The sequence below is a fragment of the Pipistrellus hanaki genome (genome assembly GCF_964339955.1).
Source record: "Pipistrellus hanaki genome assembly, chromosome: 2".
NCBI classification, from domain to species: domain Eukaryota; kingdom Metazoa; phylum Chordata; class Mammalia; order Chiroptera; family Vespertilionidae; genus Pipistrellus; species Pipistrellus hanaki.
The window spans coordinates 21,792,586-21,811,843 of NC_140504.1; the positions used below are offsets into that span (position 1 = coordinate 21,792,586).

Genomic DNA, 19,258 nt, shown 5'->3' on the forward strand with positions numbered 1-19,258 from the left:
CAATGCCAATTTAGCTGTGGTTACTAACGACCTGCTATTAAAATGGAACTAATAGCTAGTAAATGTTATGATATTAAAGCATTCATAGATTCATTCAAGCAAATAAGCTATTTAGTATAATATGTGACAGAGTAGACCTAAGAAAATTGGAAAGTAATTAAAATTCTAAATGTATTATTACAATAAATTTACCAAGTTTGATAATTTGTTCTTCCTTCCCAAATCGTTTCACTGAGGTGATATAGAGATCTCTATTTTTATCAATAAAAGCAATTTTTCTGTCATTAGTAAGTCCTTTTTGATCCAGAGCAATCTCCGAAATTTCATTCTAAAATTAAAAAAAAAAATACTGGATTAGTTTAACCATCAGATCATTTTAATTACTTAAAGAACATTTGTTTACTTAATGATCAATTAAATTTACTTAATGATAAAAAAAACTGTCCCTGTTAAATAATTTTAAACTGCTAATACGCTAATAATTCAAAAGCTATACTAACATGTTTTTGGCCATAGAAAGATGCCCCTTAAAACACTAAAGTAATGTATATTTTGAAACAGTAAACTAAAAAACACTTCCATCTGAGTAGTCAAGGTAAAAGAATAAGGCAAGTCAGGGTATCACATGAGAGATTTGATTAAGCTTCTCACACCACAATTTACTCTAAGTAGATTGCCTGTATTTTAAAGATTTGTAACAACTGATTTATGGAAATATCTTATGTTTTCAAAGCCTTATATTTTATAGATTTCTTTCACAGTCATTTCATGTGAAACAGGAAATAATCTTCTGAAGTAGATATACTTATATTAGAGGCCCAGTGTATAGAATTTGTGCATGGGTAGGGTCCCTAGTGGCTGCCACCTGCCAGCTGGGACCTTCCTTCATTCCAAGCCACCCCCTGGTGGTCAACATACATCATAGCGAGCGATCAAACTGGTTGGTCAAACTCCCGAGGGGACACTTTGCATATTAGGCATGTGTGTTATTCAAATGAGAAGACTGAGATCCATGGCCATTAAGATATTTTGCTCAGAAAAAGCTGGTAAGAAGCATATCTAGAATTTACAATCCAGACTTCTGACTGCACAATTAATAATCAGTGTACAATAGCAAAGTATTTCTCGCATATTGCATCAATCTTTTATCATACTAGCTAGTGAAATGTATTTTCTCATAATTTGAAAATGGTTCTGTATGGATTGATTTCAATTCAAATCAAGGGGTGTTTGTTTACTGTTTACTATGTCTGATGACTTGCTGGGATCTGTGAATTCAGCAAAAATCATGTTTGCACCAAGTAACTGTATCTATGTATACTATCATAACATCTTTAAAAACCAGCAATTCAAGAATTTCTTCCAGAATACACTAACACTTGGGCAAGAAGTGTTAGTGTATTTGCAAGGTAAGTCATCTTGGCAATATTGTAACAGCCAAAGACTGGAAACAAATGTCCATCACTTGGATATAAATTAAAGAAATTCTGATACATCTATAAAATGTTATATGTATAGTGGGATGGGGGAAGGATGGGAAAGTACTTCATTTGATGATATGGAAAATTCTCCAGAAACAGTGTTGTGTGAGAAAAGGTGCAGAGTTGTATTTTAGTTTTGTAAAAGATGGGGAAAAGAACATATCAGCTCTGTTTGTGTTTGCATTGAAAATCTCTGGAAGGATATATATAATAGGAGATTAATAAAGTGGTAGTTATTTGGTAGAAAAACTATTGATGAGGAACAGGTGTACAAGGCAGACATTTTCACTACTTACTCTTTTATGACTTTTTTATTTCTGAATCATACAAATGTGTGTTATTCAAATTTAAAATAAGTAATTAAGGAAGTAAAAAGTGACAATGTACATTAGAAATAGCTAATGTCCATTACCGTATGAGAGAGAAGCTTTCCATCACCTAATGGTTTTCCAGTTGATGCCTCAAAGAGGAAGATAACTTGAAAAAAAAAGTAGAACATTAGTTAATATATTACATTAAAATTTTTGTTGGTAAACTTCAATGGAATTATATAGTCCTCATGAGAAATTATTTAACTCGGCGGCCCACTGAGTATCTATCAGCACTGAAGAGCAGCAGCATCAAATGTCTACTTATTAACGGGGTCGTATTTCTTATGAAAACAGTGGAACTGGATACTTCTTCCTAAAACATACATTCCCTAATTAGAATGGTTATTAATGGCATGGCTTCAATGCTGCATGGGATCAACAATGTCAAGTCCAAGTCTAATTGTAATCTCTAATTTTGAAAACTGACTTAGAACCAGTATAACATCCAGACAATCTTTATTTCACAAAGGAAAATTGTGTCAAGTGCCTACTATAATACCAGCAATGTGTTATGTACTGTCCAGTTCCCTGTGGTCAGCACACCACTGCGGTATAGTTTGTCGGGTGTTTGTCCTGGGTCCCTGGCAGAGAACTTGAACCCTTGCCATCGCCTGAGGGATGGGAGTGTCCTTGTTTGCTAACAGGGATTCTCTTTGTCCCTTTCTCTGTTTCAGCAAAGGTTTCAAACATGACAGTGATATTGATGGGTATTTTTTCCCTTTTAAAAGTTTGTTGGGGCGAGGGTGAGAAGATTGTTGGAATGTTTCCCTGATTCTCTTTAAGTAATTCCAGAATTACGTCAGCCCAAGATTCATCCCAACTGGAGTTCATTTTATGTAACTGAACATGCAACAGAAAAGACAGAAATGGTACAAAGTCAGAAAAAAAAATTGGGTAATTTAAGATAACAAAAATGATAAAATATGTATGTGATATTTAAATCCTAGAGGAGCACACTTTTAGTATATTGATTTTAGATTTTAGTAAACCTTAAGATATTAAGATTTGAGGCCATTGGTTATATTCACATGTCATAACAGTGAGTTATGTTCTGAGACTGCCCATTATGCTGAGAGAGATGAAAAAGAAAAATACATAACAGAATTTTGAATTAAATATAGAAATATAATTGGAAAATGTTGGCTTCCGTTTTAAAAATACAATTTGAGCTTGGTAAACCCAGTAATTTTCATAACTATAGAAACTAATAACTTTTTAAAAAGCCTTCCATCCTATGCTGACTGCACATATTAGAAAGAGCTGGAGGTAAAGGATGAACTCATCTACTTTTCCATATCTAGTGGCCCTGATCTATATATGGGCGGTTGGACCTGTGTTTTGGTGATAACATGTAACAGAAACTGGGAGCTGAAAGAGTTGCTTCTAAACATAAGTACTGTAACTGCTCTCTAACTTTCACTCTCCTCATACTCAGATTATTTATTTCAAATAATCACCCACACTATTAACCTACTGTATCTGTGCAAGACAGAAGTCAAAAGCAGTACCTCTCTATTACTTAACCAGTCACCCAAAGGGGTATATTCAAATCTATTATCATGTATTCATGGAGCACCTACCATAATATAGAGTACTGTGCTTGGTTTAAGAATCATGCCTGTAAAAGAGCACCCAAATTAGAAAAACCACTGATTTTATTTGTGGATTGCCCCATTGAAAGGAAATTTTTAAAATTCCAGAGTAAAGATTTAGGTACTTCAATTGTGGTTTCCATTGTTAGCATATACCCCTATTTTGCCATTAATGAGTACTATTGATAGTTTCTTTAAAAGGGAACATAAACAAATATTTTCCTTCTAATTTTATATCAGTTCTACAATAATTTTAGTCTTTTTGATTTTCTATTTATAACAAAATGAAATTACATGACTATCTTAATAATCAAAATTTATGTAAATAAAACAAAGTTTATTGGCATATAAATCTGTTTCTGAAAATATTCACAATTCTTTCTAAATGTAAAATTCTATGAGCAATCAAAGGACTAAAGGATAATGAAATATGTTTCACATATAAGTAAACTATAGAAAAATTCAGAATAAGGTATATTCAGTTGGAAACATTTATATATTAAAGCTCCTACCTACAACATGTGGTGTTCAATAAGAAAAGTATAAACAACTCATAATGAGACTGAGATTTTCAAATTTGTTTATTGAAGACAAAAATCTGACTTCCTAATTTTAATTATTAACAGTTACACAGCCATCTTAAATCTGTCTGCTATCTAGAAATGATTTCATTTCCTTCTCTTTCCTTCCTTAAAACAAAAAAATTAGCAAATGTTTTACTGCACTATGCAATTACAAAACACCTGACATATGTATTGATTTATTCCTTACCACTAAGTTTTGTTATTGTAACAATATCTATTTGTTAGAGTATGACAACTTTACATATAGTTCAGTTTTTTCATTAATTCATGTCTAAGACAAAATAGAAAGTTCGTATTTCTTTCATAGAAAGTCATATATCAATAGATGAGAAAATGAAAGCTAATGTATGAAAATTTTATAGTGTTAACAAATTTCATGGAAATTTGACAAAGGAGATTATAAAAATGTACTTACTTTTTTCATCGGCTTTATCTTTTATTGCTATGGTATCGTTACTCAGAGATACAGTCTGTGCATTCAGAATATCTGTTCTCATTCCAGGAAATTTTGGAGAAGAAATGAAGCGCCCTTCATAAGAATATAAATAGATACCACCACCATCTACAAGAAGAAAATGTCTAAAAAATAGAGAATTAAAAAAATATTCTCAAATAGGAGTATAATATATTTTTATAAGTAATAAAAGTGTAATATGCTAATTAAACCGGACAACTGAACAACCTTCTGGACGAAGTCACAGGGGCTGAGGCAGAGGCAGTTAGGGGCAATCAGGCAGGCAGGTAAGCAGTTAAGAGTGATCAGGAAGGCATTGAGTGGTTAGGGGTGATCAGACAGGCAGGCAGGCAGGTGAGCCGTTAGGAGCCAGCAGTCCCAGATTGCGAGAGGGATGTCCTGGATTGTGAGAGGGTGCAGGCCGGGCTGAGGGATACCCTTGCCTTCCTGCACGAATTTCGTGCACCGGGCTCTAGTATTTTTATACTAGACAATAGTTTATCCTTTGGAAAACCTAAACCTTACAATTAAGTACATAGGTTTATACAAAATGAAATATACAAACAACTTGAAAAGTCAACACTGGTTGTTTTGATTCTAGATTCTTGTTTTTTAATGAAGGAGGGAGAAGTAAAATGAAAATGCCCACAAATACTACCTTATATACTAAAAGTTTGACCCCTTTTACATTATACTTGCGATTCCTTTCCTTTCCTAAAGAAGCATCTCTATACAAAGGCAATAAGAAAATCTCACAATTTACATTCAGTGATTTTAATGCCCAATGCTAGTTGTATCATGAAACAACATTAACACAAACAGATTTCACAATTAATGATTATGTTAAAGACAAAGATTAAATATTGGTTAAAGTCCAAAACAGTGGAAATGACTCAAAATCAACAGTAGGGCCTGGCCGGTGTTGCTCAATGTTGAGCATTGACCCAGGAACTAGGAGGTTGCTGGTTCGATTCCCAGTCAGGACACATGTCTGGCTTGCAGGCTTAATCCCCAATAGGGGTGCATGCAGCAGGCAGTCAATCAATGATGTTCCCCTCTCGTCGATGTTCCTATCTCTCTATCCCTCTCCCTCTCTCTTTAAAAATAAATAAAAACATAATTTAAAAAAATTAACATTAGGGCCAGCATTTATCAAAATTAGATGCTTTGACTTTAAAATAGTATGATGCCATTGATAAATTTATTCATATCAGAACATATTTTTAAATAGCAGGGACTAGGATTCATTTGCTGTGTTGATAATTATATTCAAGGTATAGGGGTTCTATGTAGCTAATTTTTTATTAAGTCAAAATGTAAACATCTTATGGCTGCTTTTTTTTTCTTTGAAAATTTATAAACATTGCAAAAAAAAACCCAACACACCCCAATTCAAACAATACAGGGAAATCAAAAGATCTCTTACAATCATATCTCCAGAAAGATAACTTATAACAAATAAATTATGGATATACCATAACTTTACTTAGTTAACTCATTCCTGATGGACTTTTATTTCAAATTACTTACTGTTTTAAAGAATGTCTAGAGTCTATACACATCTCTGTACATCTACTTTACTAATTTCCTTAGTACAACTTCTAAAAATGCAATTATTGGATCAAAGGTCTTATACTGTTAAAATTTTAATATTGTTAAAGGGCCCTTTGAAAGGTTGCATTGATTTACACTCCTAATGCTAAATTGGAGTGTCTATTTCTTCAATACTGAACACATTATTACTTTTTAAAATCTTATGTTCAAGGTTTAAATATCCTTGTTTCAGAACTATTTCTTGACTCAGGAATTACTAATTATTCATTCTTGCTATGGAAACAAATAGGAAATAAATACAAAAACAGTGAAAAGTTAGTATATAAACAAGCCCAAAATATACATTTTAATTAAATTAATACTTGATTATTAGAGTGTACTTTATTTAATTAAAGGTTTGGCTTTTACACATTAGTGCATATTTGCTAATGTTGCAAAGTGACCTACTGTATTAGTATATATTCTTTCTTAGTCTCAGAACTAAAAGCATTTTCTTGCCCTGGACAGGTGGCTCGGTTGGTTGGAGCATCGTCCCTTACACTAAAAGGTTGTGGATTGAATCCCCAGTTGGTTGGGGCACTTACCAGAGGCAACCGATTAATGTTTGTCACATCGATGTTTCTCTCTCTCCTTTCCTCTCTCTCTAAAAACCAATTAAAACCCCCCACATATCCTCAGGTGAAGATTTAAATAAATAAACAAACAAATAAAAGTATTTTCTCTTCTTTATATCTCCTTGTAAGTAAACAGTTTCAAGGGGCAAACATATCTAAATGTACAAATAAGACCAGCAATAGGCAATAAGTAAAATATTACCTAACAGTTGATTCCATGGATACATGCCTTTACTAAGAGCATATTTAAAAATTACATATTTAGCCAAAACAGGTTTGGCTCAGTGAATAGAGCGTCAGCCTGTGGACTAAAAGGTCCCAGGTTCGATTCCGGTCAAGGGCATGTACCTGGGTTGCGGGCACAACCCCAGTAGGAGTTGTACAAGAGGCAGCTGATCGATGACTCTCTCTTTGATGTTTCTAACTCTCTATCCCTCTCCTTTCCTCTCTGTAAAAAACAAAAAAAATTAAAAAATTAAAAATTAAAATTAAAAAAATTACATATTTATAAATAATGTATAAATAAATTTATTTGGAATTGTTTGAGTAAAAAAATGTCAGACATGTTTTTTGGACAGCTAACATCTTACCTTTTAAGTTAGCTAAGATGTCTTTTTATTTTTAAAATTTATAACTAAATAAACAAATCGTGTATTCAATTTCATTAAACAGATGATACAAACTTGACACAATTATTTCCAATCAAGGTCATCAATATGATGATCATACTCTTTAGTAACTAGTTAACTGATAGCTTTGACTCATGTGAATCTGCTGGTGCATCAAAATAACGATGCAGCTCAGCTCCACAGTTCTGTGCTTTAAGTTCTCTCTAGGCTCCCTTGCCAGCCAGTCACTTTTCTTCCTGTCCCTGTGCCAGCCTCTAACAGCCCACCAGCACCACTCCTCTTATGGTTTGCTATTTATAAAATGCTGTGGGCTGGGAAACCTGATAATAAACACTATTAAGAGCTGCTTAGGCCTTAGGTGGTGAGTAAAGGGATAAGGAATAAAATACATGGTTTTGCACAAATATTTTCATAGCTAGCTGTTTTAGGTAATTGTCTATTCCATTTTCAAACTTTATTCCTTGTTTTCTAAGTTTGACCTGTGATTCAGCAAGGTATCACTGTATTTGAAAGACTGATAGTTTTCATGGAGGAGTGTGGATTCCTGAGTAATAGCTATTCTATCGTTACTCCAGTTAATGGGTCTGGAGTTTCCTTGTTCTATATACACTGCAGAGGATATCATTTTTTAAACTTCAGGTCACAGCCAAGCAGTGGTTTATAAAATTAATGAGTTTCAACCAATATTTAAAAATAAAAACAGAGCCCTAACCGGTTTGGCTCAGTGGATAAAGCGTCTGCCAGCAGACTGAAGGGTCCTGGGTTTGATTCCAGTCAAGGTCACATGCCTGGGTTGTAGGCTTGATCCCCAGTAGGGGGTTTGCAGGAGGCAGCCAATCAATGATTGATCTCTCATCATTAATGTTTCTATCTCTGTCTCTCATTCTTCCTTCCTCTCTAAAATTAATAAAAAAATATACTTAAAAAAACAAAACAGAATAGAAAACAGAGGGACCTTGAGGTCAAAACGATTCCATAGTAATTTGCCAGTTTCACTCTCATTTTCTTGTGTCATTACTCTGATATTTACTTCTGAGTTTATTCTCATCATTTTAAATTAACTTTTAAATCTCAATTTTAATTTCTCATACTATAGTAAATGGTAATATCTATAACCCTCATATAACCCTCCATATTTTATGTATGTAAGCAAGTTCAGAGACCAAAAAGTTTCAGAACCATTGATCTTAGATGGTTAAAAAAAAAAAATAGTAGAAACAGATTGATACCTAATGACTAATGTACCATTCTGTAAATGGCATGCTTTAAAGAATGCTTTGCTGTGATTTGAAAAAATTTAACCCAAAATTCAGTAGTCAAAGATGATAAACAAATTACCTTTCTGCTTGCAGAATCAAACTAACAGTTCCTTCTTTGAGATCAAATATAAGTGGTGTATTCCAGTTCTTCGTACTGCAAGACAAATTAAATAGAAATTTATTAACATATACAATACGGAATACTTTCTAATACGAAGATAGGTATTCATTTTAAGTGTTTTTAGTTTCACAATAACTTTGTATATATTCCTATTACAGCGATTGGCACACTGTTCTAAACTTATTCACTTAATTTCGGTATCCCTCAGCAGAACACAGAGACTCTGTCCCTAAACCTAGCACCCAGGAAGCATTTAATGAAAGTTTATTGTAGGAATCACAATAAATGAATTGAGGAATCCAAAGTGTATGTCCAAGTAAAGTTCATTTATTAGCTCTGTGATTTGGGCAACTCATTTAATGTTTCTCATCTGAAAAACAGTAGCAGCATGGCATAGTGTAAAGGGGATGGGTTTATGCCTAAACAGACCAGGATTAGAAATCTGACAGGTTTCACCACCTGTCAGCCATATGATTTTAAATGTATTTTATTGATTTTTTTTTACAGAGAGGAAGAGAGAGGGATAGAGAGTTAGAAACATCGATGAGAGAGAAACATCCATCAGCTGCCTCCTGCATACCCCCTATTGGGGATGTGCCCGCAACCAAGGTACATGCCCTTGACCGGAATTGAACCTGGGACACTTCAGTCCACAGGCCGATGCTCTATCCACTGAACCAAACCAGTTTCAGCAGCCATATGATTTTAATAAGCGTAATCCCCTAAGCATCAGTTTCCTTATTTGTAAAATGAAGGTAATGACAACTTACCCAAGTATTTAGCTAAGTGCCTATTATATAGCGAATACTGAACAAACATTTATAATATGTAACAAGAACATGATAAGCATGATTTATTTCTCATACAGGTCGCCTAAACACATGTTTATGAAGCATTCTGTAAACTGTAAAATATTATATAAATACTTATTAAATAAATGGATACATAAATGAACAAATACCTCCTTTGGCTTTTATAGTGTAATATGATTCAACGATAGGGATGAGTGGTCAGAACATTTACAGCTTGTAAAACCTGTCTCCAAATAATTGGCTGCTTCACAGTTTAAAATGTTTCTTAATGCTCTCTCCTTTGCTTCTCTCATTTCATTACTCCAGACTTAGCTATTATACCAAGTTGTAGATTCTCACTTATAGCAAATTTATACATAGTGAGTGAGAAATATTAATACACAGTTATAACAATGGTTAATTAAATAAGTAAATGTATTAGTTTGCATTATGTATTACTGGGCATGAGGATACCAAGACAACACTATTTTTCATGTTTTTCAATTCATTTATTTATTACTTATTAAGTACCTACTACATGTTGGACACTGTGCTGGTAGGTAACTGGGCATGTAAATGATGAATAAGATATATAATCTCTATCCTCAATTTTGTATTCAATGATTAGACTCTAACCATATAATGTTATAATGTACTTCTTCTCAATTCTGCTTTCAGACACTACATTGATAGCTTGAAATTGACCACAGTATAAGTATTTACATCATAGAAATCAGGAACAATGCAAATCAAGGCAAAAAGTTAGTTGTTTAACATTTATTAGCACATACTGAGTTACTATTTTGAATACCAAGTATGTTTAGGTCACGTCTTGGAAGTGTGGAATCATTCCCTGCTTTCTAATACAAAGGATACCAAATAATAGTTGCTTTCATTATTTCTGGACAGCTCTGGATCATCAATATAAATGTGATTACCACAGGCTATGATGTTAAGCCTAAATAGCTCCTAATGTCCTTACTAAATGAATATATTTCAGTCTGTTGTCAGGCTGCTAGCTGTCCAGTGGTTAGGATGTTCCTTTTTGCATCATTTATCAGCTGCTCCTATTCTTTTCTGTGCTTTGAAATCAAATTATACCAAATTCCTTAGTACTGTGAGGAAAGTAAGAGCAAACATGATTTCAGAGAAGTATTTTGAAAGTGAGTATTAACCTTTGATTCACAAACTTTATTAGATCAACTTTCACTGCTCTCGGCTCACTTTTTTCACTCTTGTTTGGGATTAAGTTCAGGAAAGGAACTTGATGTGAAAGATTAAACATAAATCCTCCTCACAGACAAAACTGGATTTTTAAGAAATGCAAGATGCTTACGAGAACACATAACATTGAAGAGACGTTGAAACAACTAAGTGGGCATAGTTCAAAGATGCTTTAATGACTCTGTCACGGAATTCCAGTAAATCCACTGCATCATTAAGAACGTTTCGCACCTAAACAAGGAAAAATGAAATACCAACAAACAACATTAAAATATATCAAACTTTTATTAGGTAAGTTAGCAAGATTTTATAAAAACAAAAAAATTCAATGCTCTCATAACTATCCAATCACATAAAAAAGATTTCAAAGTAACTGGGATAAGATGACATATTTGGGTATAAAATCAGCCAACAAAATTATAGATATAAAAAACTTCTTAGAAATAAACAGAAAAAGATATATAGAGATTCCTAACATGCAAGCCAATCTGAATGATGTAGCAATGGAGCAATAAGGTGAAAATGCTATAACATAGTCAAAGGAGTATGGCATATAGTAATTGGAAAGAAAGTATACAGGTTGGGGCAAAAGTAGGTTTACAGTTGTTCATATGGAATATAATACAATAATAAATAAGAATATAAGAATAAGCTCTGTGTTTTGTGTACTTACAACTGTAAACCTACTTTTGTCCCACCCTGTATAATTTCTGCCCCAAACGGTATTAATATATCTTTTTAGGGTTAGATTTTACTTTAAAATTTAAGTTCTAGCCCTAGCAGGTTTCGCTCAGTAGATGGAGCATCGGCCAGGACTACTGGTAAAGAAAAAGACTAGGTTTGCTTCCCTCTTCAATGAGTAGGGAAATAACTACAAAAAGGGGATCAGTCTTGGGGTGGGGAAGAGAGCAAGTTTAAAGAAAGTAAAACCTAATTTTAAACACATTCTAGCAAGAAACAATCAACTGTTTGAAAATCATGCTTTAACTTTTTGTTATATTCTCAGCTACACAAAATAGTTTATTTAAAAAAATTCTATACTGCTGTTAATTTGAAATCTGTTAATCATATTGTGGAATTCGGTGATGTTTTTTAAGATGTTTCTATCAATAATTGGATTTTTTAATCATGAATGGAATTTGGTGCGTATTTTCTGATAGAACCTAAGCTTTTTGTGGTTCTTAGTGTTCTGTGTAAAACTTAGTGTCAAAGTAATCAACTTTGAGGTTTTCCCTTCTATTCAATTTATATTACAAGCCCTTTACGAGAACCTGGTGAATATACAATGAATTTTAAAATACTGTAATGTGCAACTTTTTCAACTGTGAAACTATGACTATTGGGTTGTGTATGTTTTTTCAACTACTGATAAAGTAAAAAAAAAAAAAAAAAAAAAAAAAAAAGGAGGGGCATCTGATGGCAAGTTTTCAAAGGAGCTGGAGTTCCTTAGGGAGGAACAAGTTATTGTGGTCTGGAATCAGAAGTGAGGGGTAAAGAAGACACCTACCTCGACCTCTGGACCCAGTAATATTTGGTATAAACAAGAAAAACACCTTTCCTTGAGAAGATTGTAGGAGAAACACTGGCCTCAGGGATCGGCTGGTTTTTACTTAGAAATGTGAAGAGTGCTTTCGGTGAAAAGGCTGGTGTTTGTCTGAAGGCCACAGATGTGTGCTGCACAACTCTAGGTCTAAATGAATGGGCCCCTAGCACTGAGCAAGTCGTAACTACAGGTGGTGACCCTGTGAGTCTCTGTTCAAATCTTCTGTTTTAAAGGTCTTCCTTCATAAAGGGGAGAAGAGAGCTGCCCCGCAGACCCCTCCCCCCTCTCTCTGTTTTCAAATAGAGACCTCGCTCAGGCAAGTACCTGCGGTTCCACCAGCCAGCAGGAGCCACTCTCCTCACTGCTGCTGGGCCTGAGTCAAGCGGTCTAAGACTTCACTTTATACTCCGCATTTTGTTCCATTTCTGGTCCACAGAGATGTTTATCTTGTTTTTGAGTCAAGATAAATCTTTTTTAAAAATATTTTTTCATATATTATTGATGTCTTTGGAGCCAAAGGTATATCTATTCCTTCCAAGTGAGAACTTAGGACACCAGCTTCACCAGAAGTCTGAGCTCCCAGAGACATTTTAAAAAGCCCAAAATGGCATCCTTGCTGGAAACATTTTAAAGCTAATGGAGTGAAATAAAAGTTTTTCAAGGACATTATATGATAGTTTCTTTACAGCAATATAATACCCATTGAAACTAACTGGCTCTTTATACAGGTTTTGGAACATTCAATATTTAAAAACCTGATTGTGTAGGTCTCTTGCTGTTATTCAAATTATATACAGATTTCTTAAAATTCATATTTGCCTTAAAGCTTTATATGGAGGAATTCTCTTTTTTGTGAATCTGGAACAGCAGAACCAAACAGGAATAAAATATCCCAAAACTAAAAATAGTGATAACTGCCATTAAAATTTCAAATCTATAGTAAATCCCACATCAAAAATATCCTGAGAGAATTTAAAATTGCATCCATTATTCTGTTCAATTCTGGAAAGATTCAGGATTATCCTTTTGATACTTGTATTACCTAATACTTGTACCTAACCACAACATTTATGTCCTCAGATTGACATAAGTCCAAAAACTGTTTTTTCATTTACAAAATACCCACTTAATCATATAATTAGCTATAATTATAGAAATAGCCACCATTTATTTTTGTTTACATACATTATCACATTTAATTCTCAATAGCACTCTATTATTAACTCTTACCTTTACAGAAGATAAAACTAAGAATCAAATAATGTTGAACTTCTGCAACTATTAAAAATCAAAGCAGTGCCCTATGCTAAATTAAGAGTGGCAGGAAAGAGGTAAACCAGAGACCTGAGAAATGCCTTATCTCTCTTTTTGTACCACTGCCTTCCAAGCACTTCCTCCTAACAAAGCCATCAATTATCCCTTTTGGAAAAAAGTCTCCACTGGAGGCAAGGAGCAGATTAAGAAACTTTCTCTCTCAAGGTTACCAGGTCACACAAAAGCAGAGGAACAGAAATTCAGGAAGGGCAATGTAGCCTGCTGCCAGGTGAAGGTCTAAATTCAAGAATTAATGACTCAACATGATCTCTGGTTTCTGAGTCAACAAAACACAAACCAACCAACAGCCTACTAACTTTCTAATGAAATTATAAAATTCTAGCCCTACCCGGTTTGGCTCAATGGATAGAGCATCGGCCTGCAGACTAAAGGATCTCAGGTTCGTTTCTGACCCAGGGCACATGCCTGGGTTGATCCCCGCCAGTAGGGGGCAGCCAATCAGAGATATTTCTATCTCTCTCCCTTCTCTGAAATCAATAAAATATATATATATATAAATTGTAAAATTCTAAACTAGGCAAACAAAAAGTTGTGATTAATCAGTCCTTATGGAAATCCGTGATCCCACCTCACAATAAAATCAAGTGGGCTATTTCTAGCTCTGGGTATTTATGCAGAAAAACCAAAAACATTCATTTGAAAGGATATATGCATCCTTATGTTAACTTTAGCATTAGTTACAATCGCCAAGATATAAACACAACCTAGTGTCCATCGGTAGATGAATGGATAAAGATGATGTTTTCTATATACACTGAGTGGCCGGATTATTATGATCTCTGAACACATAATAATCTGGCCACTCAGTGTGTATATGTATATATTAGAGGCCTGGTGCATGAATTCGTGCATGGGTAGGATCCAGCTAGCCTGCTGGTCAAACTCCTGTTAGAGGGGACAATTTGCATATTAGCTTTTTATTATATAGGATATACACTGAGTGGCCAGATTATTATGCATTCAGAGATCATATATTCAGAGATCACACACACACACACACACACACACACACACACACACACACAAGGACTCTCCAATAGAATATTGCCATTTGCAACAACATGGAGAGACCTAGAGAATAATGCTAAGTGAAATACGTCAGACAAAGAAAGATAAATGCTTTATGATTTAGTTATATGTGAAATCTAAAACAAAACAAATGAATAAACAAAATGAAACAAACAGGCCCACAGATATAGAGAACAAGCTGATGGTTACTGAAGAGGAGAAGGGAGTGGAGGAAGAAAAAGAATTTGCATTATAATGGGGTTCTATTAGGGTTCTCTGAATATCATTGTGCAGGTTGTTGGAATTATAAATACTAAGTAAATCAAACAACCAATCAATCAATCCCCAATTTCTTCCATTAGGGGCTGAAAGTTATTAATTTGGCTTGTCTTAGGTAATTCTTAATAGGAAAAAAATTAATGAGGTTAAACAAACTCATACAACTATATATAAATAAAATAATGCAATTGAGATTCTGATGAGAAGGTTAGGCCTGCCTTTGGGTCAGGTCCAGGAATTAAATCTAACCTGTCATAGCTGTCTCCTCCCTTCCTCAGCTATATCTACACTTCCTCTAAATGCTTCCAGTTTCACTATCCCTGCCTCAACCCCAGAACCTCAGTAACTATGGGCACTCAGGCTCTATTTCAGTGAAAGGTTCTTACCTTAATGTCATGAAAAGGATCACTAATAATATAGTTAAAATATATCTAATGTGACTAAATTTTTATAAACTTAATTTAAATATATTAACAAAGATAATCCCATAATCTGTATAAGTAAACTAATGTGAAGAGAAGCAGGTTGAATCAACCATAGACCATAATCATACCTGCATAGTCCTTCTTTTGGTTAACGTTACTTGAAAATTTTTCCACTCCCAGCGTTGCTCCACCACATGTGCGAAAACAACATGTCCATTTCCGCAGGCTCCAGCAATCTGGGTGCCATCAACTGACCATGCAATATTAAATATGCTGCCGGTGTTGGGCTTTTCCAAAGCATATGACCACTTGGGGAAGAAAAAAACAAGAGAAAAATTCATTTATTTTTTTAAAAATTTTAAGTAAGTTTTAAACTGAGGATACGTTAATATATTAAGACAACTTTTTTAAACGTGCCCTGGCTGATGTGTCTCAGTAGTTAGAGTGTTGGTCCACACATAGAACAGTCTTGGGTTCGATTCCTGGTCAAGGGCATGTACCTCAGTTGCACATTCAACCCCTGGCCTTGCAGAGGCAACCAATCCATGAGTCTCTCTCACATCGATGTTTTTCTCTCTCTCTGCTTCTTTCCTTCCCTCCCTTCTTCCCTCTCTCCCAACTCTCGACTCTTTAAAAATCAATGGGGGAAAAAATATCCTTGTGTGAGGATTAACCAAAATTTAAAAGTATCTTCATTCTAAAATTAGTAAAATATTTTTTTCTTAATTTACCAGTATAGGGAACTACACAAGACATAATTTTTAAAGTATACAGTAGAACAGTGTTTCCCAACCTTCTCTCATGATGAGAATCACCTGGTGGAGTTGTTAAAACACAGATTCCTGAATCCCAACTAAGAAGTGCTAAACTAGAATTTTTGGGAACATATAGGTAAAATTGCATACCTAACTTAGTGCTCTGTATATAACATCTGTGTTAGAGCACTAGTTAAGTATACAATTTTACCTATATGTTCCCAAAAATTCTAGTTTAGCACTTCTTAGTTGGGATTCAGGAATCTGTGTTTTAACAACTCCACCAGGTGATTCTCATCATGAGAGAAGGTTGGGAAACACTGCAGTAGAATATGTATAGAAGATGTACCATGTATGAAATCTTTCAAAAACTGCAAAACACCCACACCATTTCCGATCACATAATTACTTTTAAGTAATAATACTGAATGGATACATACAAAGGTTCTGTAGGGGGGGGAAAAAGGCATCTTACTGTTAATTCTACAGTTCATATCTAAAGATTTCTGATTATAAGAATGTCATTAAAAATTGAAAGTAAACACACACTATAACTAAAGCATTTTTGATACACATCTGAAATCATGAAAGTATAGGTAATTGATTTCTTATTTTCAGAATACAGTAAGTATAACCTCTTCTAGGACCTATCTATGTGAGAATGTTACCTAGAGATATCAATAAGCATCAGCTGGAACAAAAGAGGTGTGTGTGTAAGACAGTAACAAACATTTTTTTGAAAGATGGTATTACAGCCCTGGCCAGTGTGGCTCAGTTGGTTGAGTGTTGTCCTGTGACCTGGAAGGTTGCTGGTTTGATTCAGGTCAGGGTTGTAGTTCGATCCCCAGTAGGGGGTGTGCAGGAGGCATCCAATCAATGATACACTCACATCGATGCTTCTTTCTCTCTCTCTTTCTCCCTCTCTCTAAAAATATTAAAAGATAAAAAATATGTGGAAGAGGACCTTACAGAGATCAAAAGAGATCTAAGACGTTTGTCAACCAATCACAATTATTATACATTATTTGCATCTTAATTCCCACAAACTGAAAAACAAAAAACAATTGGAAAATTCTAAACAGTGACTATTGAGAATATTAAGGAATTATTGTTAATTGTTTTTAGGTTTAATAATGGCATGGAGGTTAGATTTTTAAAAGCCTCTGTGTTCTGTAATGGTGAGTAGAAATACTTAACGATTAAATTCAATAATGTCAGGGATTTGTTCAGAATAATATGGACCATAGTACAGATGAGATAGGAATCAGCCATAAGTCGACAAGTGTTGGAAGCCGAGTAATAGGGTAAATGGGAATTCATTACACCACTGTAACCTTCAAATGTAACCAATAAATGTTAGGGGAATTCATTACACACCATTGTAACCTTCAAATGTAACCAATAAATGTTATTGTTTAGTATCATGAACTCATTAACTTTAACATATTTGATGTGCTTTAATAAACATAATGCTCCAATTAGCCCAAGTTTAGCCAGTGGGATCAGTTGAAGTTGGTTCTTTAGTGTTGTTGTTTTTTAATGGAATCTTGTAGTTTCCATCACTTTCCTTGTTTTCTGCATGACAAAATGTCCCAGATTCATATTTTATATTTCCTGATCCACACCTGGAGTCAGTCTTTACTGCAATGCACCCTAATGTGGAAAATGGTATTGAGAGAAAACCCCTAGGCCTTTAAAAAAAAAAAATCCTTACCCAAGAAACCATTATTATTATTATTATTATTATTATTATTATTATTATTTTTAAGAGAGTGGAAGAGAGAGAGGGAAAGACAGAGAGAAACATCAATGTAAGAGGAAAAAATTGATTGGTTGCCTCCTGCATGCGCCAGGCCAAAGAGGAGCCTGTAACCGAGGTGTGTGCCCTTCACCAGAATTGAACCTAGGACCCTTCGGTATGCAGGCCAATGCTCTATCCACTAAGCCAAACTGGCTAGGGTGCCCTAGGCCTTTTAATGAACAGTGTTGGGAAATTTTTCATTAACTCAAACTGACACTTCCAATTCAAGCCTAGGAACTAGAGAATTTTTATTTATCCTTGCAAATCTTATCTCAGTATCTCCTTTCTCCTAGCCAAAAACCCCAGTTCTTTAGAGAACCAATACAAGTATTCAAAATAACAATATCAACTTCACAAATGATTACAAGTTTTAAATTTTATTTTTTCACTCCTTTTCCCTTAAGCCTATTTCTTTTTTAAAAAAAATAACAACATTAAGATACATTTCACATATTATAAAATCCCCTTTTAAAGTATAGAATTCAGTGGTTTTTATTATAGTCAGAATTGTACAACCATCACCACTATGGAATTTCAGAACATTTTTATCACCACAAAAAGAAACCCATACCCATTAGCAGTTGTCCATTCCCCGGATCCCCCAGATCATGGCAACCACTAATCTATTTTCATTTTCTATTCTGGTCATTTCATATAAATGCAATAATACATTATGTGGCTTTTGTGACTGGCTTCTTTCACTTTAATGTTTTCAAGATTTGTCCATGTTGTAGCATGTGACACATCCCTTTGCTTGCCAAGTAATATTGAATTGTATAAATATTACATATATTGTTTGGGTTTGGGGGCATTTGGGTTTTTTAGCTTTTTGGCCATTATAAATAATGCTGCTATGCCAAAACCGGTTTGGCTCAGTGGATAGAGGATCAGCCTGTGGACTGAAAGGTCCCAGGTTCAATTCCAGTCAAGGGCATGTACCTTGGTTGTGGGCACATCCCCAGTGGAGGGTGTGCAGGAGGCAGCTGATTGATGTTTCTCTCTCATTGATGTTTCTAGTTCTCTATCCCTCTTCCTTCCTCTCTGTACAAAATCAGTAAAATGTATTTTTAAATAATAATAATAATGCTGCTATGAACATTTGTGTATAGGCTTTTGTGTGGACATACATTTTCATTTCTCTGGGTACACCCCTAGGAGTGGAATTGCTGGGTCTATGGTAACTCTATGTTTGCCATTTGAGGAACTGAAAAGCTTTTTCAAAGTGGCAGCGTAATTCTCTCGAGTCTCTACTATGAGCACAAGGAGCTGACAATCAAGTCAAGTAGTCACCTGAAATAGTTCCTTTCTGGGTGGTTATACAAACAACTAAATACAATTAGGCTCATTTATTTAATTCATTTTTGAGATTTAAAAAATGTGCCTCTACCATTATCTTCCCCCTTCAGTCTATCTTTATTAAAATTATACTGATGCTATG

At 34.4% G+C, this 19,258-nt stretch overlaps 1 protein-coding gene across 3 annotated transcripts in view; it reads right to left on the minus strand.

Annotated features, from left to right (window-relative positions):
• The window catches only part of IFT80 (intraflagellar transport 80), a 90,929-nt gene that overhangs the window by 17,417 nt on the left and 54,254 nt on the right, over positions 1-19,258 (minus strand). For all 3 annotated transcript variants that reach the window (XM_084876015.1, XM_084876017.1, XM_084876016.1), the window contains 6 exons: positions 15,393-15,572; positions 10,787-10,905; positions 8,618-8,692; positions 4,444-4,607; positions 1,894-1,958; positions 193-328 (listed from right to left, as the gene is read on the minus strand). In XM_084876015.1, the coding sequence (XP_084732141.1) occupies positions 193-328; positions 1,894-1,958; positions 4,444-4,607; positions 8,618-8,692; positions 10,787-10,905; positions 15,393-15,572 (739 nt within the window). The remainder of the gene's footprint in view (positions 1-192; positions 329-1,893; positions 1,959-4,443; positions 4,608-8,617; positions 8,693-10,786; positions 10,906-15,392; positions 15,573-19,258) is intronic.